This window comes from Arvicola amphibius, chromosome 4 (assembly GCF_903992535.2).
Source record: "Arvicola amphibius chromosome 4, mArvAmp1.2, whole genome shotgun sequence".
Lineage (NCBI taxonomy): Eukaryota > Metazoa > Chordata > Mammalia > Rodentia > Cricetidae > Arvicola > Arvicola amphibius.
The window spans coordinates 5,578,544-5,600,690 of NC_052050.1; the positions used below are offsets into that span (position 1 = coordinate 5,578,544).

At 52.7% G+C, this 22,147-nt stretch overlaps 1 protein-coding gene across 1 annotated transcript; it reads left to right on the plus strand.

Annotated features, from left to right (window-relative positions):
- The first annotated feature begins 134 nt into the window (after window positions 1-134).
- Foxj1 (forkhead box J1) lies at window positions 135-3,585 on the plus strand. Its single transcript, XM_038328456.1, has 2 exons — window positions 135-632; window positions 2,256-3,585. Exons 1-2 carry the CDS (start codon window positions 135-137, stop codon window positions 3,021-3,023), a joined length of 1,266 nt encoding a protein of 421 aa, XP_038184384.1. The 3' UTR covers window positions 3,024-3,585.
- The last annotated feature ends 18,562 nt before the right edge of the window (window positions 3,586-22,147 follow it).

Below are 22,147 nucleotides of genomic sequence, written 5' to 3' on the forward strand. Positions count from 1 at the left end.
TGGGTCGCGGAATGGAAGTGAGTGTTCTGGAGGCTGTATAACTGGAGCCTCGGGTACCTGCGGGCCGAGAGCGCTGCGGGCCACCCGGCTTAGCCCGTGGATGTTGACCGCCCCCTCGGAGAGACCCCGCAGATATGGCGGAGAGCTGGCTGCGCCTCTGTGGAGCAGGGCCCGGGGAGGAGGCCGGGCTGGAGGGCGGCATGGAGGAGCCAGACGCCCTGGATGACAGCCTAACCAGCCTGCAGTGGCTGCAGGAATTCTCCATTCTCAACGCCAAGGCCCCCACCCTGCCCCCGGGGGGCACCGACCCCCACGGTTACCACCAAGTGCCAGGCTCGGTGGCACCCGGGTCACCCCTGGCTGCAGACCCAGCCTGCCATGGGCAGCCTCACACACCGGGGAAACCCACGTCGTCGTGCACATCTCGAAGCGTGCCCCTAGGGCTGCAGGCCCCGCCCCCCGACGACGTGGACTACGCCACCAACCCGCATGTGAAGCCTCCTTACTCCTATGCCACTCTCATCTGCATGGCCATGCAGGCCAGCAAGGCCACCAAGATCACTCTGTCGGCCATCTACAAGTGGATCACGGACAACTTCTGTTACTTTCGCCATGCGGATCCCACCTGGCAGGTAGGGGAGCAGAGGTGTGGGTGGTGGCCACTCCCTCCTCACTCCCTGCTCTGGCACTTGGCCAGATTCACATAGCAGCTCTGCAAGGCCAAGGAGGCACCTGGCTTTGAGGTCAGGCGTCACATGAGAGGGCTCCTGTCAAGTTCTGAAAATGCTCCCTCCTCTTGGAGCCAGGGCTTTGGGGTACAGAGGTTGAAGTTTTAGGGAAAGAGGGACCAGTAGGGCACATTGGTCCTGCAAGCCGGGTGTAGCCTCCTATGAGGACGGTACTATAAAGAACACCCTTGTCCTACATCCCAGAATTCCTAGACACAGTTCTGACCAAGATGCTTTGTCAGAACTGGACTCAAAATGGAACGCAGGTGGCCTCCCTGCCAGGTTCTGTACGCTGCCTGTTGCCTTTGGTCTTGAGCAGTATGGGCATGAAGATCAGTCATCCAGGGGTCATGAGATCATCCTAAAGCCACTGACCCAGCCTCCCACCTCAACTCCTCCCCAGTTTCCTGCCTCCACCCCCCCCCTCAGCCAGCCTCCCTTGGGGGGCAATTACCTGAGCCAGGTGCTTTCCACAGAGGCGCTGCTGCTGCAATGGCTTCGGGTTCCAAGTCTCTGGAACCTGGCACAGAGCAGCCAGTGGGCCCAGGCTGCCATGTAAACACCCAGCCTCTCGATGGCCGAAGGGGCACTCACCACCCACCTACCTGCCTCGCTAACCTAGCCTGGGCTCCTCGACACCGGCATGGTGTGACCAGAACTAAGCAACCAAATGCGAGCAAGGCAAGATAAGGCCAAGTGGGCGCTACTGTAGACTCTTTCAAGAGCAGGGTTCAGGTGGTGGAGACAGAGGCCTATGGTTGCCCGGTCTCCTCTGAGACACCAGAGGAGGCAGGGTGCAGAATCGCAGTCCTGAGCTGTTCCAAATGGCCCTAGCCCTGGATCAGAAGACCCCCATCCTCTCCCTACTCCAGGCCTGGGCCAACTCAGGCCCCAGGAATGAGCCTTCTGCACTTGGCTGGGTAATAATCAACCGAGGGTTGGGTGGGAAGAGAAGGCTGTGGGGGGTGAAGGCTAGGCCAGCAGCTGGCTCAACAAACAAGCAGTCACTAAATATCCCACCACACTAACACACACACACACACACACACACACAAACTCCTTTGTCGCCCAGCCCCCTCCCTTAACCCACTCACTTCACAAACAGAGGGAACCAGCCAGGCAGAGGGAGATGGCAGTCCAGGCCGTGGGGGAGCTGAGGGCTTTGGCCAGGACCTGCAAGCAGCAGGGTAAGGGAGGGAGGGAGGGAGGATGACGGGGGTGGCACTGAGAGCCACCCTGTGGCTCAGAGCTCGGATGACTGAGCAGGCAGATATCCCGGCAACAGAGAACAAAAGCCCCCCCCTTTCCCCCAAGCCCCCTCTCCCCACACTCCGGGCACCTCATGCCCTGTGGCTGGTGTCCCAGAGTCCTGGAGCTACAGCTGCCTGGTCAGGGGCATCGGGTTGATCCACCCCTAGCCAGTCAGAGAAGAGATGCGGGCAGTATGCAGGCGCGCCCAGTGCCACTCCACCGCCATTCTGCTGATCCCCCCCTTTGCGTTTTCTCTTGTTCTCTCGCTGTACCCAGAATTCCATCCGCCACAACCTGTCCCTGAACAAGTGCTTCATCAAAGTGCCTCGAGAGAAGGACGAACCCGGCAAGGGGGGCTTCTGGCGCATTGACCCCCAGTATGCAGAGCGCCTGCTCAGTGGGGCCTTCAAGAAACGGAGGCTGCCTCCGGTCCACATCCACCCTGCCTTCGCCCGCCAGGCCGCACAGGAACCCAGCACCAGCCCCTGGGGTGGGCCTCTGACCGTGAACACGGAGGCCCAGCAGCTGTTGCGGGAGTTCGAGGAGGCCACAGGGGAGGGGGGCTGGGGCACAGGAGAGGGCAGGCTGGGGCATAAGCGAAAGCAGCCGCTGCCCAAGAGGGTGGCCAAGGTCCTGAAGCCTCCCAGCACGTTGCTGCTGACCCAGGAGGAGCAGGGTGAGCTGGAACCCCTCAAAGGCAACTTTGACTGGGAGGCCATCTTCGAGGCTGGCACTCTGGGTGAAGAGCTGAGCTCCCTGGAGGCCTTGGAGCTAAGCCCCCCACTGAGCCCCGCCTCACATGGAGATGTGGACCTCACCGTCCATGGCCGCCACATCGATTGCCCTGCTACCTGGGGACCTCCAGTGGAGCAGGCTGCTGATAGCCTGGACTTCGATGAGACCTTTCTGGCCACATCCTTCCTCCAGCATCCCTGGGATGAGAGCGGCAGTGGCTGCCTGCCCCCAGAGCCCCTCTTTGAAGCAGGGGATGCCACCCTGGCCGCTGACCTGCAGGACTGGGCCAGTGTGGGTGCCTTCTTGTAAGAAGAGGTCAGGCCCCACCCCATCTCTGGACAGTGCCCAAGTCAGGGCCCAGACTGCCTCCCAAAATAGGCCCATGGACATCTCAGCACCCCAGCAGGGACTGGGCCAGGTCTCTGAAGGCTGGCTCCGTGAGGCCACACTGCTGCCAGCTGGGGGTGTCCTCATATCCAAGCCCAGAAGACTGGGAACTGGGGGCCCAGGACCAAAACTGCTGCCTCCCCCTCATCAGCAACCCCCATACACAGTGTTTCATTGACCTATGTCCCCCCCAAACCCCAAAACTGGCAAAGGCATGCCCCTGGCCTCTGCACTGTGAGCACTGAAGCCTGGAGGGGTCCTGCCAGGCCAGGGAGGAACTGAATAGGGCCCTCTTCAAGGCTCTGCTTCTTCTCACCCACCCCTGCTGCTTCCCCGGGTCTCTACCTAGAGAAAGTTCCCAGGTACCAACAAATGCTAATTAGATGACAGCAAATTAACCCCCTGGAGGCCCCTCCTGGCAGAGCTTCCCCAGGGGCCCTGGCAGCCTTGGCTAGGGAAAGAGGTGGCAGGAGACTGGGGGAAAGAACAGAGGAGGCAGAAATAGGGAGGGGGCAGCAAGGTGGGGGCGAGATGGTCTCTATGGCCTCTGGGGCCTTTTCCCTGGCCCATCGCCGGCAGAGATGAGGCTGACTTGAGGCTGAGAGCAACAGGAAGTTGGGGTTCGGGGTGGTTGGGGCAGGGGCAGCCAAGCTGCTAGGTTGGGGGGGAGAGACTAACGTAGTGCGCATAGTTATAGCTAAGACTTAACTGGGAGGGATGCCCAGCTTGCTGGGAGCACTGGAACCAGGAAGGAGACAACCCTATGCCCCCTGTCTGCACTGGGGGAAACCAGGTCTTGCTCCACCCTGACCCCTGGGACTGGTATCCATATCTACCCTCCATGTGGGGCAATTTAATCTTTTTCATTTAAAGTTCTTTACAATAAATTTTTTTTTCAAAATAAAACTTTTAAAAACCTCAACATGGTTCATCATTCTAGCTTTTTTGGGAAAGGCAGAGTCAATGTGGTAACTTTGAGGCGGGGGAAGTTGACATATTTCTTTCTAATGTCAACTGGGAAATGACCAAAAAATGCGACAGAGGGGGTTTGTAGAAGGTCTCCCCTCACCTATTATCCCTAGGGAAGAAAGGGCCGAGAGGTGGCCCTCTCAGGAGCCCTTGTATCCCACACCTCAATACCTCCATCTGCACAACGGAAGAGCTGGGCCTGGAGGCCTAGAGGAACAAAAGACAAAAAGACAGAGAGGAGGTCAGCCCCACCCCTCCCCAGACTCCGAAGGTTCAAGCCATCCCCCACCACGAGGGCCTGCCCAGGCTCGCCCGCCCAAGAGTCCCAGGACTCCCTCCAGCACCACCTTCCCTTAGCCCTTTCCTGGAGGCACAGACAGGGCATGAGGTCAGAGGAGCCTCCTGTCCCGCTTTGACGTGTGTTTACCAGACCCAGCCTGATGCCAGGCTTGGGGAGGCAGGAGCCCACGTTAAAGGCTCAGTGCTGAGACTCATGCCCACCCCCAAACTGTGAAGTTCCAGGCTGCCGGAGTTCTAATAGTAAAACCAAGGCACAGGGTGTGTGTGTCCGATGGCCCTCAGGCTGTCCCTTTCAGTCCCCTCACTTCAGATGTGCTTGCCTGGGACCCATTTCCCCTACCACCACTACCTCACTTTCCCCTGCATAGCACCCTCGTGCCCGGCCCCTCCCCGCGTGCAGCTGTCTCACACACAGGTGCACACACAGGAACACACACAGAGAGAGGATAGCAGCACCCATTGCTGTCCAGAGCAGTCCTGCCCAGCCTCCATGGGCCCCTCTTTCTCCTTGTCCCTTTTCCCCTTGTCCCTCAGTCCTTGAGTCTGGCCTGAGGCCAGTATGGCATTCCCCTGCAGAACACGCTGTTTTCATTTGCTGATTATTCCAAATATTCCGGAGGGGCTCACACACAGCAGGGCAGGCGGGTTGGGGGCCTCACAGAGCCCATCCTTTCACCCAGCACACAGGAAAAGCCTCTTCTCCACACCTCCCTGTGTCTCTGCCCATCACCTACCCCTCCCCCCTTCCTCTCTCAGACCACAGCACTAAAAAAACAAAGGCACTCCTGCCTTTTCCTTAGCCTCCGGGATCAGCCTTCGGTCCTGGCCAAGGTGGGCACACCCTGGGTTGACGGTGGGGCGAGTTTCTGCCTGCCCCAGCCTATACTGGAAAGAGAGGCAGTGTCTGGGGCAAGCAGAACTGCCCCCTGGATGAATGCAAGGCCGAAGACTAAAGATACCGCTGAGCAGAACGAGGTGTGCCCTTGGCTACACTTGACATTCACTCTGAACTCCTGACGACTCTGATGCCCAGGCTGCACCCTGGGCCAATCAGCCTAGAATCTTGAATGGGGCCCAGCACTGATTTTTGAAGTCCGCCCATACTTCCACTGTGAGGGCTTGTCCGGGGGGTGGGGGCGGCACCTGTCTTCCCCAGAGTAGGACAGCGGACATCTTTCTTTCTCCATTGCTCTCTGCCTTATTACCTTGAGACAGAGTCTCTCACAGAAGCACAAGCTCACCGTTTTGGCTAGGCCAGTTGGCCATCAGGTTCTTCTGCAACGGACCTGCCTCCCTCCCCGAGTTCTGGAGTTACATGCACGTGCAACAATGCCCAGCTTTTGCCATGGGTGCTTGGGGCACATACTCAGGACTCCATGCTTACAAGGTCAAACCCTCTTACGCCCCTGAGCCATCTCTCAAACCTCTGCCTCTCATTGCTTTACAGATTCAGAGTGGTTCCCACCACTGAGGCTAAACAGAGCATCGCTGAGCACTAACTAGCAAGCCCGAGGCCCGTGATCACTAAGCACGTCAATGTGTGCTTCCCTAAAACTGGGCATGACCCTGCCCAGTCCACAGAGCTGCTCCAACCGTCCAGGACACTGTGCCAGCATCACCGTCTTTCCTGACTTCCTCCATGTGACTTCGGGGCCTGCTCTTCCTTCCCACACATATCGGATCTCGCTAGACACACAGTGGTGGTTTTGTGTCTGGATTTTATTTATTGGCTTATCTGAGGCACCATTTTGCATGGCTGCTGGTCTGTGGATATTTTCCTCAGCGGTATACAGGACCCAGTTTCTTCACAATGCTTAGGGGTTTGTTTTGTATATTTTGATTTGCTTGTTGTTGCTCTGGGACTTGGACTTCTGACTTCACACACATACTACCTCTAAGCTAGATCCTCAGCACACAGAGTAAGTTTTTATTTTTGAGACAGGGTCCTCACTAAATTGCTCACTCTGGCCTTGAAGTCACTCTGCACTCCACACAGGTCTTGACCTTCCACCTTCCCGACATAGCCTTCCACATGCCAACGATTCCAGACCTGTGCCACCAGCCCGGCTGCCTGGTCTTTAGTTCGAGGCTTCAAACCCCTCTTTTGCAGCCACCAGTTCCTGACCCCCCCCCCTCTCTCTCTCTTTCTCTCTCTCTCTCTCTCTCTCTTTGTTTCTTTTTTTCTGTTTTTCAAGACAGGGTTTCTCTGTGTGATAGCCTTGGCTGTCCTGGAACTTACTCTGTAGACCTGGCTGGCCTTGAACTCACAGAGATCCACCTGCCTCTGCCTCCCAAGTACCACCTGTGCCACCATACCCTGCTGAACTCCACTCTTTTTAACTATTTGGGGGAAGCTCTTTCCCAAAGCAAGGGCCCGCAGTCCCCAGACTCCCAGCCTTTCTGGCTTCTCTTTCCTCCATGTATCCCTCTCCCTGCCAGCTGGGAACGTGGCAGGAGGTGGGTACAAGAGAGGACCCATGCTTTGCACTTGGGGGCGTCCCATTCTCTCCCCGAGTACTTAATGTTCTATAGGACAGGACACCTTCGGGTCCAGTGACTCTTATCTGGAAGTCGCCAGGGAAAAACCTAGATGCTCTGCAGGGCTGAGCTGGATCCCCACCCCCATCCCTGGGCAGCGCCAGGGAGAGCGAAGGGAAGGAAGTGGGGATTGGGCAGGAGTCAGGTGCAGCTCAGGCTCCAACCTTGGCTGAGACCCAAAGGTGAACAGGTGTATATGGACTCCAGCAGGGGGTGATGACTGGCCCGTGGGGCAGGCCTGGGCCTGTCCTGTGGGGAGTGAAAGTACAGCCTTGTTAACAATGGGATGGGACAGCAGCCCAGGCCCTGCAGACACATTCTTGTGTGAGGAGAAGAAAAACACAGGTGACACCGGAGGGGAAGATGCTGGGAAGGGGAGGGGACTCTGGGAGGCCACCCAGGCCAGGGCTGTGCTAAGTAGTGTGAGCCTCAGCTCAGCAGGAGAGGGAGTACACAGAAGCCGCGGTGGGGGAGGGGCGGGCCACGGCCTTCCTCCCAGGGGACGCGTGCCCACTTCCTTTTGCTTCCTCCAGGTGAGGCAGGTCACAGCCACCTAGAAAGGTGGGCAAGCTGGGACCTGAATGTTCCCTGCGTGCCATGCGTCAGAATCAGGCAAAGACACCTCAAAGGACGAGCTGCACAGTAACCAAAGAGGGACAAGGAGGGCCTTCCCAGCTGGCCCTTCCAGCCCCTGCTGTCCTAAACGCCTGGCGCCAGGCCCCACCTGTCTTTGGGTCATAGCACCTCTGTCTGAGGCAGCGAGGAAGCCTGAGGTCTGAGGCCCCAGGTCCTTTGCCTGAGGTAGCTCTGCTGAGCTCCTAGAAAAGCAAGACCCCCCCAGGAACCAGACAGGGCCTGCTGCTGCCACCCCCGTCAGCCCACCCTGGCTGTACCCACCTCTGCTAAGGCCTCCACCCTGAATGTTCCCGAACTTCTCTGATCTTGGAAGCTAAGCAGGGGTGGGCCTGGTTAGTACCCGGATAGGGGACTGCCTGGAATACCAGGCACTTTATGTTTAGCCGGGTGTGGTGATGCACACCTGAAGCAGGAGGATGTCTGTGAGTTCAAGGCAAGCCTGGTCTACATAGTGAGCTCGAGAATAGCCAAAGCTATGTAGAGAGACCCTGTATCAAAAGCAGTCAACCAACAACCAACAGAAAACCCTAATCCACCAGCCGCCCTCCCGGCATTGCTGGTTGTCCACGGAATTAGCTGGGACCAGGAAATTGCCAAATGTTGCCTGCTTGTCCAGCTCTACCCATGGTCTCTATCTGTGGCCCTGCTCCCTTCCGTCCTTCATCCGTAGAGTATTGAGGATCCCTCCGACTTGCCTTAAGCTAACAGTACCTGAGATTAACTGGGTAAGGGGAGGTAGGGAGGGCAAAGAAGGCTTCAGACCCCACCGGAGTCCGTTTCCTATGTCCTGTTCCTCGTCAGCGGAGTCCTGTGGGTAGACAACCTGCCCACCCTGCTCAGTCCTACACCGAAGGTGTTAAACACAATGGTCAGAGTGCTGAATAGCAAATGGATGAATTGTCGGGGTGACAAACAGCAAGATAGCCTTTGCAAAATGCTTTTGCTATTGCCAAGGGGTCCCAGGGGCACAGACTGAGCTTGGGGCGCATCCCCCCAAAAGTTTGGAAGCTGTGACTTGACCAGGGGTGCAGAGTCTGGGGCCAGAGCACTCATGCTCAGGGAGAATTTGGAGGCTAGCCAGCACTGCCTTGTTAGAGAAGAAAGAAAGAGACTCCTTTGTTGACCCTGCATATTTGGGCTCCTTAACTGTGGAAGAGGCAGTGGAGGCCTTGAGTGTTGACTGAGGTCACCGTGCCCAGAATCCGTGGAAGACGTGAGCCAAGTGAGGAGGGAAGAAAAGTCATGAAAGGCCGAAAGGCAGGTCTGGTATGTGGAAGCAGCACCCAAGCCCCCTCTGTCCAAACCTGTAGGGTCATTCCCCCATCTGTACCCTGACCACAAGGTCAGCAGGACAGAGCTGTGCCCGACTCAGTCCTCCTCACTTAGCCCCACTCCACAGGACCAGAGAACAGAACTTGAGGATTCCGGGCCCGATGTGCCTATGGTCCTGGGTATGCTGGCTAGTTTCTATATCAACTGACAGTCTAGGGTCATTTGGGAAGAGGGAGCCTCAAATGAGAAAACATTTCCACCAGATTGGCCTATGGGCAAGTCTACAGTACATTTTCTTAAATGATTGATGTATGTGCAATTGATGTATGTGCAATTGCCTGTAGTGCAATTGTTCTCAACCTGTGGGTCGTGACCCCTTTGGGGGGGCGGAGGGCAAATGACCCTTTTACAGGGGTCGCTAAGACCATTGGAAAACACAGATATTTACATTATGACTCATTATAACAGCAAAATTACAGTTATGAAGTAGCAACGAACATAATTTTAAGGTTTGGGGTCACCACAACATGAGGAGCTATACTAAAGGGTTGCAGCACTAGGAGGGCTTAATGGCTGCCACAGTGGGTGGTGCCATCCTTGGGCAGGTGACCCTGGAGCTTCTAAGAAAGCAGGCTGAGCAAGCCATGAGGAGTGAGCCATTAACAGCAATTCCTCTGCGGCCTCCGCCTCAGTTCCAGCCTCTGGGTTCCTGCCCTGACTTCCTGGATTATGGAAGCTGAAATAAACCCTTTCCTTCCCAAGCTGCCTTTGGTCATAGTGTTTCATCAGAGCAATAGAAACACTAAGTAAGATATTGGGCCGGGCAGTGGTGGCGCACGCCTTTAATCCCAGCACTCGGGAGGCAGAGGCAGGCGGATCTCTGTGAGTTCGAGGCTAGCCTGGTCTACAAGAGCTAGTTCCAGAACAGGCTCCAAAGTTACAGAGAAACCCTGTCTCGAAAAAAAAAAAAAAGATATTGGGTGACCATGCTCCTATACTAAGAGCAGGGAAGACCCAAGAGGAGCCTGAGGCCCCCAACACCTGGTGTTTGGCTAAAGATTAGCCCTGGTGGGACTGGAGATGTAGCTCAGTTGGTATACTATTTGCCAAACAAGCTTAAAGCCTCCGTGAGTTTGATCCCCAGCACACATAAAAGAGGTTTGGCAGCCTACACATGTAATCCTAACACTTGGGAGGTAGAAACAGGAGGATCAAAAGTTCAAGGCCACCTAGGGGCTACATAAGCCCTTTTCTCAACAAATAAAGAAATGTATTTCGAGGCTAGCCTGGTCAACAAAGCAAGTTCCAGAACAGCCAGGGCTGTTGCACAAAGAAACCGTGTCTTGAAAAACAAAAATGAAATTAATAAAAGAGCATCCCTGGTTTGATAGGGACGGCCTGGAAGGTTGGAATGGGATGGGGGCGGGGCGGACAGATGGATCTCTTTCTCTGTCTCTGTCTCTGTCTCTGTCTCTGTCTCTCTCTCTCTCTCTCTCTCTCTCTCTCTCTCTCACACACACACACACACACACACGCACGCATGCACACACTCACGCGGCGCACACACACACTCACACACACACACACACACACACACACACCACTCCAGTTTTATTGGAGGTAGTAGGGCGTCGAGGAGGGCCTCAGCTGGAAAGCAAGGGAGAAAGAACCTAGCTAAGCACAGCCCATCTGTTGGACCGGAGAGGCATAAATCATTTATAAAGAGAGTGAAGCACCGCCGTCCTCCCCTCACTGCCTGGCCTCCCCACCTTGCTCAAGTGTTCAAGCACAAAGACTTCACTTTACTCTACTGAAGGAGGAGCTTGTGAGACAACAGGACAGAATGGGAAGGGGCACCCAGTTCCACACAGAACAGCCCCAGGACAGGCAGAACACGGGCATCTTGTAAAGGAGAGTCATTTTACTGGGTCACCCCTAACTCTGGTGTGCAGTGGTCTCCGGAGCTGGCAGTGGCTGATAGGTGGCTCGTGCCAATCAAAAACAATGTATTGTCCACATAGATTGCTCTGTTTGGTTCCTACCAGGCGGGAAGATAAAATAACAACACAAAATCCAGACTTGGAAAAATGGATTGTTTGTGCTGGGACCGGGCTGGGGCTCACTTGACTGCATGAGGACCCGGACTCCAGACCCCAGCACCTCAAAAACCTGGTATGGAGGGCTAGAGAGATGGACGGCTAAGAGGTTAAGAGCACTGCCTGCTCTTCCAGAGGTCCTGAGTTCAAGTCCCAGCACCCACATGGTGGCTCACAACCATCTGTACTGAGATCTGGTGCCCTCTTCTTGGGTGTGTATACATAATAAATTAAAAAAAAACCTTAAACAAACAAAAACCAGAGTTTGGAGCAGGGAATGGTGGTGGCACACACCTTTAATCCCAGCACTCAGGAGGCAGAGGCAGGCATCTCTGTGAGTTAGCAAGCTCCAGGACAGCTAAAGATACACAGAGAAACCTTGTCTCAAAACTCAAACAACTCCCGGTATGGGAACTAAGTGCCATTTTGCCGGGCGGTGGTGGCGCACGCCTTTAATCCCAGCACTCGGGAGGCAGAGGCAGGCGGATCTCTGTGAGTTCGAGACCAGCCTGGTCTACAAGAGCTAGTTCCAGGACAGGCTCTAGAAACTACAGGGAAACCCTGTCTCAAAAAAAAAAAAAAAAAAAAAAAAAAAACTCAAACAAAACTAAACAAAACAAGAAGAAGAAGAAGAAGAAGAAGAAGAAGAAGAAGAAGAAGAAGAAGAAGAAGAAGAAGAAGAAGAAGAAGAAGAAAAACAGCACTTAGGAAGAGAGGCAGGTGGATCTCTGAGTTCCGGGCTAGCCTGGTCTACAAAGCAAGTCCAGGACCACTGGGGCTACACAGGGAAACCTTGTCTTGAAAAACAAACAAAACAAAGACAGACAGGCAGACCAAGCATATTCCTAAAAGGGTGGAGCCTGGGACGAAGGTTACTGCACGAAGGAATGAGGCTGGAGTCTCGCTTCTCTGGAAGACAGACGTCTGATCTCTCCCACCCAGAGCGCCCAGCACGGCTTGGTCCAGAGCCTGGCCCAGCTGCTCTGGAGAATAAACCTTAATGGAATGGGCTGTGAGCACGAAGTGGGAAGGTGGGGTGCGGGCCAGGACCCACACTCTAGCTCTGTGCTGTGACCGTTTTCAGAGTCTAGGGAGAAACCCATGCGACTTCTCTCTGTTACTCCTCCTAAAGGAGTCCTTTCCTCTGTGCTGCGAAGTCACTTCGGGCCCCATCCTCATCTCAGCTCAGATTTGTTGAAATCTGTCTGATGCTATTGCCTCCCCACTTCTGTTGTTCTCCCCCCCCACCCCGGTCCTCTGGTCCTCTTCACTCTTCACTGAAGTACAGGTCATATAAATCAAATGCTCAGATAGGAGGTCGACCAGCTTTGTTTGTTTGAGGGAGATAAGTGTGTGTGTGAGTGTGTGTGTGTGTGTGTGCGTGCACACGTCTGGAGGCCAGAGTTCCGTGTCTGTTCTCTCCTTCCACCTCTATGGGGGTTCCAGAGATTGACCCCAGGTTAGCAGTCTCATGCTGCGAGCACCTGTCCCCACGGAGCCGTCTTACCCATTCTCACTTGTTCCTATTTATAGCTGAGTAGTATTCGCTTTGTTTACCCATTCTCCTCTTGATGGATGTCTGGGTGGCTTCCAGTGTGCGGCTATTGTAAACGAGCTTTCATGAACATTCTTGAAGAAGGCTTTTGTAGCGTAGCTCTCTCTCTCTCTCTCTCTCTTTCTCTCTCTCTCTCCTCCCTCCCCCCCCCCCCCCCCCGCTTTCATTTGGCTGGGTTTGGGAAAAGACCTGCACATGTAGGCTATCTGCCATGTTCGAGTGGGCCACACAGAGATGGCCATGAAAGAGCAGGCATGGGTATTCAGCAGAAAGGCAAAAAGAAAAGCAGAGCCAGGAGGCAGGGAGGTGTATCCTAGGAGGTGTGCCCAGAGCACTGCTGGCTACTCCACAGGGGTAAGGGACCCTGTCAAATACAGCTCAGAAAGAACACTGCAAAGACTCTTCCTAACTCCCTAGCACACATGTACAAGCGCGTGCATGCGCACGCACACGTGCATGCACACACTGACCAGTCACACAAGCAGGTCACCCAGCCTCTGAATCCTCAGTGCTGAACGCACCACCACAAGGGCCCTACTGGACCATCCCCCCTTCCTTCTCCCCCTCCCTTCCCCTTTCTTTTCTTTCTATAGTCCTTGTGACTTCTATAGCCCCACCCCTCCCCTGGGGTCCTGAACCTTTATCTGCTGGTTCTATAACTCAGTTTTGGAGACAACCCTCACCTTTCTTGCTTCATCCTGAAAGTCGCCCCAACACCTCAAGGTCACAAGACAAGAGTCGGACATTGTCTGTCTTCTGTCTGTCTGACCAGAACTGCCATCCTCTACTGAAGCACAAAGCACCCTCCTTAGGGCTCCCGGCTACAGTCTGCAGCTCATGCTTCTGAAGGAAGCATATGCCAAGTCCTAAGCTTCAGGAGGTCGCCACATTCGCTGCCCAGGCCTCTAGCAGACCTCAGGCTCCAAGAGTGGTTTGGGTGAGCTGCAGGCCCAGATTCCCAGACAGGAAGCTCCTGCTGGTCTGGAGCAGGGATGTAGCATCATGGAAACAAGGAGGGTGCTTTAGTCTTCGGGGCAGGGGACTCCTGTGTCACCTACAGATGTGGACATTGATATGCAGCGAGAGATGAGGATGCCAGCGCAGATGAGGCTGGCTTCCAGGCACCCTTTCAATACTGCATGTCTCCCCTGCAGGGAAGCTCAAGGTGGGCAGGGGCAGTGCCGGGTTCCCTGTGGTACCTGCGCAAGGAGTCACACAATGGAGAGGGAACCTGGGTACAAGGCTCAGTGACCAATCAGCGAGACTAGGCCAGCACCAGGGATTTCAGTTGGGCAGTCACTGGGGACTTGTCCTGGTGTGGACCCCATGCCTCACTGTCCAGCCCAGCTCTCTCTCCTGGCCAAATTGTAAAGCTCCTATTTGTTGGGCCTGGTGGTGTATGGAAGCTGAAGAAGACTATGAGTTAGGCTAGCCTGGGCTACATACAAAGACAATTCCAAACAACCATAAAATATTAATACAGCCTTTATTTAAAAAAAAAAAAAGACACCTGGTTGTATGTGATGTCCTTCCAGGTCGTGTACACTGACAGCTACACACATTTTTCTTTGACCTCTCTGCTCATTCATTCATTCGACAATCCTCAGGCTGGAAGATTCTTCTGCGGGTACGCAGGGCCCACTTAAACACACTCAGCAAAACCAAACCTTAGTCCCAAGAGTGCACTGGGGCTTCTGCACCCCCTGTCTCAGGGTGGTTCTCAATCAAGGGAATAAGGCCTCCGGTTTCCTATCGCACTGGCAGGATCCATAAGCCCTTTGCTGGGGAGGAGAAAACCTGGCCTTCCCCTGCTCACTTCAAGCCTTTCCCGCACCCCGCCCCTATTCAGCGGCTCTAGAGATCCCTGCCTGAGTGTGGACATCTCTGGGCCACCTCCCTTTGCGCCTGGGGCACTTCTGTTCCAGCCATAGTGAAGCCGCAGGCTGGTACCTCAGCGGCCCCTCTGAGGCGCCTTACCTCAGACGTAGCTGAGGCCTGGTTTCTCTCCTCTGGAGACTCAGCCTACTTCCCACATAGTGGATGTCTTCCAGTCCTTCACAAACCCATCTGTGCCTCTCTGGTCAGTCACGCAGCTGTGATTGCTTCCCCTCTAACCAATCCCCACAGTCCTTGTCCCTCCTGGGACCCGCATCACGTAGACTCACTGTGAACCTCAAATTTTCAAAGAAACTTTCTTTTCTGCAACCTTAGTAGGGAAGAGAGGCTTTCCGCTGTTTTCACGGCTACCTACATTGACAGGTTATTTGAAAGCCCCAGCTGGGTTAGTGAACCTGCATAGCGACCGGGTTCACCACCTCTTTGCCTGAAGCCAGTGCCCCCGGTCCTCATGGTGGGTTGAACCCGCCGCCGAACTCTGCCAGCCGGTTTGCTGCCCTGCACTCGAAAGCGCTGAGTCACGGTCTGGGAACAGAAGCCCTGGGGACCCTGCCTTTCAGTTCGTACTGCGTTTGTGCTGCAGGAGCGCGGCAGGGGCTGCACTCGGGCTGCGGGAACACGCTGGGAGCTGCAACTGGGCTGTGGGAGCATGCCTGGAAGTGCAACTGGGCTGTGGGAGCGAGTGGGGCTGGGAGCTGCCACCGGGCTATGGGTGCGACTGTGTGCACCTGGGCTTCCGGGAGCTAGCCCAGGATAGTGAGAACGCCGCCGTCGAGGCCATAGTTAGCCGCTGACCTCCCTAGAAGAACCCAGAGCGATCACAGATCTGGGGAGCGCAGGGAACCCAGCAGGCTGCCGAGGCCGAGCCGGGGGTCCTTCGTCCCACGTGTTTCCGGATTTCCCCAGGACGTTTCTCTCATTGCCTCGGCTTGGCTTGCATTTTGCTCTTCCCCTACCCAACCTCTATTCCGGGCTCAAGCGTAGCCCAGGCGAAGGCAGGCGAGGGGCGCCCCCTGGCGGTCTCTGCCGGGCTCGTCGCGTCCCCTCCGCGATGGCCGCCCGGCTCTAATGTACCCCAGAGCTGCCTGAGGTAGGGAGGCACAGCAGAGAGGCGCCCCTATGCCCTCACCATTGTTCCCGAGCCAGACGAGGATGCAGGAATAGTGAAAAGGATGTGGTCTGAAAAGACGAGAGGTGTGAACCAGTGTGCACGTGTGAGAACACGAAAGGATACGTGTGTAAATAAAAAGGTGCTGTATGTGGTGTGGGTGTGCATATAGTGCGCATGTGAGTGTGAGTGGCCTCTGAATGGAACGCTGTGTGTATCTGAGTGTGGTGGGCAGGGGCAGGGTGTCTCTCTTGGTGACCTTCGGTGTCCAGGTGGCTGAGTTCACCAGGTCCAGGGATACATGTTAAATATCTTTCCTTCGCAATGCTCAGGGGATTAAACCTAGGGCTCCAGATGTGAACCACTCCACTCTTTTTACCCCTCCTCCCATCAGGGTCTCATCGTGCAGTCTCGGCTGGCCTGGTACTTGTCAAATAGGCCAAGCCCCACCTCACAGCTGGTGGCCTGCCTCTGCCTCCTGAGCGCCGGGACTAAAGGTGTCACCACACCTGGCTCTCTTTTTAAGTTCTTTTGTATTTACATTTTAATCCTTTTTAAAAAGAATTTCCTTCATGAGTACTGACCGTATTTCTCACCCTTCCCTCTCCCCCTCCAGCTCCCGCATTAGCACGCAGCTGGTGTCGTTGTGCAGGTCATGTTTAGGCAGCCATACTGTTTGAGATTTCATGGGTGTGATGTCCCCAGTCATGTCTACAAGGCATGGTCTAGTAGCCGTCTTCCTGGTCCTCTGGCTCTGACACCCTTTCTGAAAACTCCCTCTTTTCCCGAGCTTTAGGTGGAGTTCCGTCGTTCATGCGTCAGTTGGAGTGGGCAGCCCACGGTCACTTATTCTCTGCCTTTTGACCAGTTGTGAACCTCTGCAAAAGCCTCCATCTGCTGAAAACAAAAATAAAAGCAGCTTCTTTGACAGAGAGCGAGGCTACAATCATCTGTCGGTCTAACTATATGAGTTATTTATTTTATTTTGTATATAGGGTGTTATATGTGTATCACATGTGTGCAGTGTTCAAGACCAGGAGAGAGATTCACATGGTTGTTAACTGCTATGTGGGCACTGGGACTAGAACCCGGGTCCTCTGGAGGAACAGCCAGTGCTCTTAACCACTGAGCCATCTCTCCAGCCCCTGGGTTTTGTATTTAGAAAACAGAAGTTTACTGGTTTAGGAAAATGGTTGAAATAGGTTCTCATCTAAGGTCTGTGACGATGAACTCATGTATCCTGGTCTTGAAGCCATTCTGTAGTCCAGGTAAGTCTTGAATCTGAGACCATCCAGCTCCAGCACCCCGGAAGTTAGTGTTACAGCCTGAACTGTGGAATGACCTGTTGAAGGAGGGAGCTGCTTGGTTCCCAGTCATCTGGCTAGCTTAGACCTGAAATAATCACATAGAAACTGTATTAATTAAATCACTGCTTGGCCCATTAACTCTAGCTTCTTTTTTTAAAAAAAAATCTTATTTATTTATTATGTATACAATATTCTGTCTGTGTGTATGCCTGCAGGCCAGAAGAGGGCACCAGACCCCACTACTACAGATGGTTGTGAGCCACCATGTGGTTGCTGGGAATTGAACTCAGGACCTTTGGAAGAGCAGGCAGTGCTCTTAACCTCTGAGCCATCTCTCCAGCCCTAGCTCTAGCTTCTTATTAGCTAACTCTTACATATTAATTTAACCCATTTCTTTTAATCTGCATATCGCCACATAGAAGTGGCTTACCAGCAAAGTTTCAGCATGTCTGACTCTGGCCACAGCTCCATGGCTTCTCTTGACTCTGCCCTTCTTCCCAGCATTTAGCTTAGTTTTCCCTGCCTACCTAAATTCTGTGAGTCTGAGGCCAGCCTTATGTACATAACGAGTTCTAAGCCAGTTAGAGAGAGTTACATGATAAGGCCCTGTCTCAAACAACAACAAGAAAAAGAACAGCTTTGGGTGGGGGGTTCAGTGGTTAAAGCACTTGTCCTGCAAGTGTGAGGACCCATACCCAGAATCCACATAATTGCCAGTTGGGCACGGCAGTTTGTAATTCCAGCCTTGAAGGAAGGCAGAGACAGGCATCCCTGAGCAAGCCCGCTAACTAAACTATGTCCACACACTCTGGGTTTGATGGAGAAACCCTGCCTCGATTATTGAGGCTGAAGATCAGTGGAAAATAATTTCTTAAGTCAAACTTGGACTGCTATATCCACAAGCACCCATAGAAATGGGCTCCGCCGGGCGGTGGTGGCGCACGCCTTTAATCCCAGCACTCGGGAGGCAGAGGCAGGCGGATCTCTGTGAGTTCGAGACCAGCCTGGTCTACAAGAGCTAGCTCCAGGACAGGCTCCAAAGCCACAGAGAAACCCTGTCTCGAAAAACCAAAAAAAAAAAAAAAAAAAAAAAAAAAAAAAAAAAAAAAAAGAAATGGGCTCAACACACACACACACACACACACACACACACACACACACACTCGACATGAAAAGAGGAAAAAGAAGAAATGGAGTAGCCCCAGACTGGCAAAGATAGTTTGGAGGGTAAAGACACTTGCCTCACCAAAGGTCTCTGAGATTTGCAGTGAACTAAGTGACAGATTATCTAAACTCAGGGCAGAAAGCTGGAGGCAGGAGCTGATGCAGAAGCCATAGAGGAACTTCCTGCCTTGTTCAGGCTGCTTCCTTACATACTCAGGGACACCTGCCCAGGGCGGCACTGCCCACAGCGAGCTGGACTCCTCCACATCAATTATTAATCAAGAAAATGGCCTAAGGGTTTGCCTACAGACCAAGCCCACGGATACTTTTTTTAAAATTTTTTAACATTTATTTATTATGTATACAATATTCTGTCTGTATGCTTGAAGGCCAGAAGAGGGCACCAGACCTCATTACAGATGGTTGTAAGCCACCATGTGGTTGCTGGGAATTGAACTCAGGACCTTTGGAAGAGCAGGCAATGCTCTTAACCACTGAGCCATCTCTCCAGCCCCCGGAGACGTTTTTTGCAAATGAGGTTCACGCTTCACAAATCCTCCAAGCTTATTTCACCTTGGCAAAACCCAAGCAGCTCACCCCCCCCCACAGGGGAGCAGCTCACCACCCCACCTCACAGGGGAGCAGCTCACCCCCCACCTCACAGGGGAGCTCCTCTTATGCTGTGCCATCTGTGGCCCTCACTGTGGCCTCCCAGGTATCCACAGTCCTGCTTCAAAGCCCCTGTCTCTCTGGGACCTACCCTCGGTGTGTGCTGGGTGGGAGGCTGGAAGGGGGTTGTGGGTACAAGAAGGAAACGGATTAGTGCTGCTTGTGGGTTGCGCCTGATTCACGTCAGAGAGGCTCATGGGGGCCTCCAGGGTACACTCAGCCTCCTTTGCTTTCCTTCTCTGGGACTCGGGGATGGCATTCCCTGACACTCTCGGAGTTAGCTTCTTTATGCATTTGTTCACTGTAGATTTATTGAGCGCCCTAAACACCTACTAGGTAGAGCCAAGGCCAGAAGGTAGGAGGCAGCTGGGTTTTTCTGGTTACCATGGTGATTCCATCAGTCCAGTGGCCTGGCTGACATTCTCCTTCTGTCAGTCAGCTGTGAAGAAAGTGGTCCTAATTGCATTTGATCCATCCTGCTGGCTCCCACTAGTCTGGCCCCTCCTCCACGCCTGCTCCTGCCTGTGAAGTCTAGGGATCTTCTTCCTGGCCTTGAGCCTCACTCTGCTGCCACATCAAAGTCACCACCAGGATCACAACCAGGCCCTTCGGTCCTCCCACACAAGAATTGTGTTTCATGCTCCATATCTTAAGGAGGCAGAATTCCTGTCATGGTGTCCCCTACAGTCGGAGGATCTGATTTCAAACCACTTTGCTCAGGGAGTTCAATTCATAGTCGTAAGGACAAATTTTAAAATGTTAATTTTACTTATTTATTCTTTTTAAAATATTTATTTATTTATTATGTACACAACATTCTGTCTGTGTGTACGCCTGCAGGCCAGAAGAGGGCACCAGACCCCATTATAGATGGTTGTGAGCCACCATGTGGTTGCTGGGAACTGAACTCAGGACCTTTGGAAGAGCAGGCAATGCTCTTAACCTCTGAGCCATCTCTCCAGCCCCCTATACTTATTTATTCTGTGTGTGTGTGTGTGTGTGTGTGTGTGTGTGCAAGTGCCACCATACATGTAGAGGTCAGAGGACAACCTGCAGGAGTTGGTTCTCTCCTTCTGCCATGTGGATTCTGGGGATCAAACTCAGGTCCTCTGGCTTGACAGCAGCCTTTTTACCCGCTGAACCATCTTGCTGGCTGTAAACACAAGTTTAGAGAGCACCTGACAAGCCGATATGCATTGTAATCCCAGAGATTTCAAATCTGAGGCAGGAGGATCTCCAGTTTGAGACCAGCCTGAGCTATGTATCTTTTGTCCCCAAAGAAAACACAAAACAAAACAAAATGCACCTAAAAATTTTAAAGAAAAAAATAAAATCTAACCCAGCAGTGGTGGCGTACCCTTTTAATTCCAGCACTCGGGAAGCAGAAGTAGGTGGATCTCTGTGATTTTGAGGTCAGCCTGGTCTACAGAGTGAGTTCCAGGACAGCCAAGGCTATTACATAGAGAAAACCTGTCTCAAATAAAATAAAATAATAAAACAAATAGACTAATGAAAAAAGAATAAAATCTAGGAATTTGCGTTTTGGGAAACAAAAGTCCAAGGAAGAATCTCCAGGCTAGGCTGGAGAGATGGCTCAGTGGTTAAGAGCATTGCCTGCTCTTCTGAAGGTCCTGAGTTCAATTCCCAGCAACCACATGGTGGCTCACAACCATCTGTAATAGGGTCTGGTGCCCTCTTCTGGCCTGCACGCATAGACACAGACAGAATATTGTATACATAATAAATAAATAAATATAGGGGCTGGAGAGATGGCTCAGCGGTTAAGAGCATAATAAATACATAAATACATAATAAATAAATAAATATTTAAAAAAAAAGAATCTCCAGGCTAACGTTAGTTTAACTCAGTTCTTATTGGTTTTCAGAATTCTTTAGATATTAAAGACATTAGTGACATTAGTCACCACTTATAGGAAAAGTTTCTCTTTTATGTGGTTGTTCTCTGTTGCTGGTATTTGCCTCTGCTAATGTTTAAGATTTATTGATTTGTGTGTTTATCGGTGTGAGTGTATTTCCGTGGGAGTGGATGTGCGGATCTCCTGCTGGTGCTTGTCCTGGGTGTAAAAGCAAACCCCAGGAAAAGGTCCAAATACTTCCGGAACTTAATTCACGCTATAGGAGACATTTTGAATCACAGGTGATCATGAGTTACTGAGGAAATGTTATTGGAGCAATTAGATCTCCACCAGGGAGAAAATTCAGATGGTTCAATGATGTAAGTATTGAAAAGAAGATACTAGAAGCTGGGTAAGGTGGCTCACCAGCAATATGGGAGATGGAGGCAGAAGGGTGAGGAGTTCAAGGTCATCCTTGGCTACACAGTGATTTGGGGTTTCAACCTGGGCTACATAGATTCTCACAAATAAGGATAAACAAGAATTAATGGCTGGAGCCATGGCTCCGTGGCTAAGAGCCCTGGTGCCATCCTGAAGGCCAGAGCATGGATCCCAGCAGCCACTAGCAAGCTGGGCGTCGTTATTCATACCTATAATCCCAGCTCCAGGGAGGAACAGAGGCAGATCTAGGGTAAGAGCCTGCCTCAAAGGGATGGGCAAAACAGGAGATGGTGGTACCGGCCTTTAGTCCCACCACAAGTAGAGGTGGCAGATCTCTGAGTTGGAGCCAGCCTGGTCTACGTAGTGAATTTTAGGCTAGCCAGGACTACACAGTGAGAGCCAGTTTCAGACAAACATCAAAGGGCTATCTAGGCAGAGAGTGGTGGAAGACCCTGCATGCCCTCTCGGGTCTCCGTGGCTGTGCTCACCCACACATCCACTCCCACGGAAATACACTCACACCGATAAACACACAAATCAATAAATCTTAAACATTAGCAGAGGCAAATACCAGCAACAGAGAACAACCACATAAAAGAGAAACTTTTCCTATAAGTGGTGACTAATGTCTTTAATATCTGAAGAATTCTGAAAACCAATAAGAAAATGTGAGTAGCATTATAGAAAAGGGACAAAGGGCCAGGCGGTGGTGGCGCACGCCTTTAATCCCAGCAGTCCAGAGTCAGAGGGAGGAGAATCTCTGGAAGTTGAAAGCCAACCTGGTCTACAGAGTGAGCACCAGGACAGCCAGGGCTGTTACACAGAGAAACCCTATCTTGAAACCCCCTACAAAAAAGAAAAGGGACAGAGGACATTATTTCATAGAAAAAATAGGAATAATAAGATAATCAGACTAGTTTTTAAATGAAGAAAAACACATAGCATGGCATTTAAATAATTTATTTACAGGATTTTTTTAAAAAGTTTTTTTAGGCCAGCCTGGTCTACATAATGAGTTTCAGAACAGCCAGAGCTACAGAGTGAGAATCCATCTTTTATTATTTAAATACATAGGTATTTTCAATTCTGCTTCAGGGCTAGGAAACACTAATTTGGAGGAACGAACAGTCGATTCCCCAGGAAGGGCACAAAGCCTAGAATGAGGAAGTTAAACCAAGAGCACACCATCGTGGGAGGGATCCCCATGCCTTCTTCCTCTCTTCTTTGGGCCATCCTCCC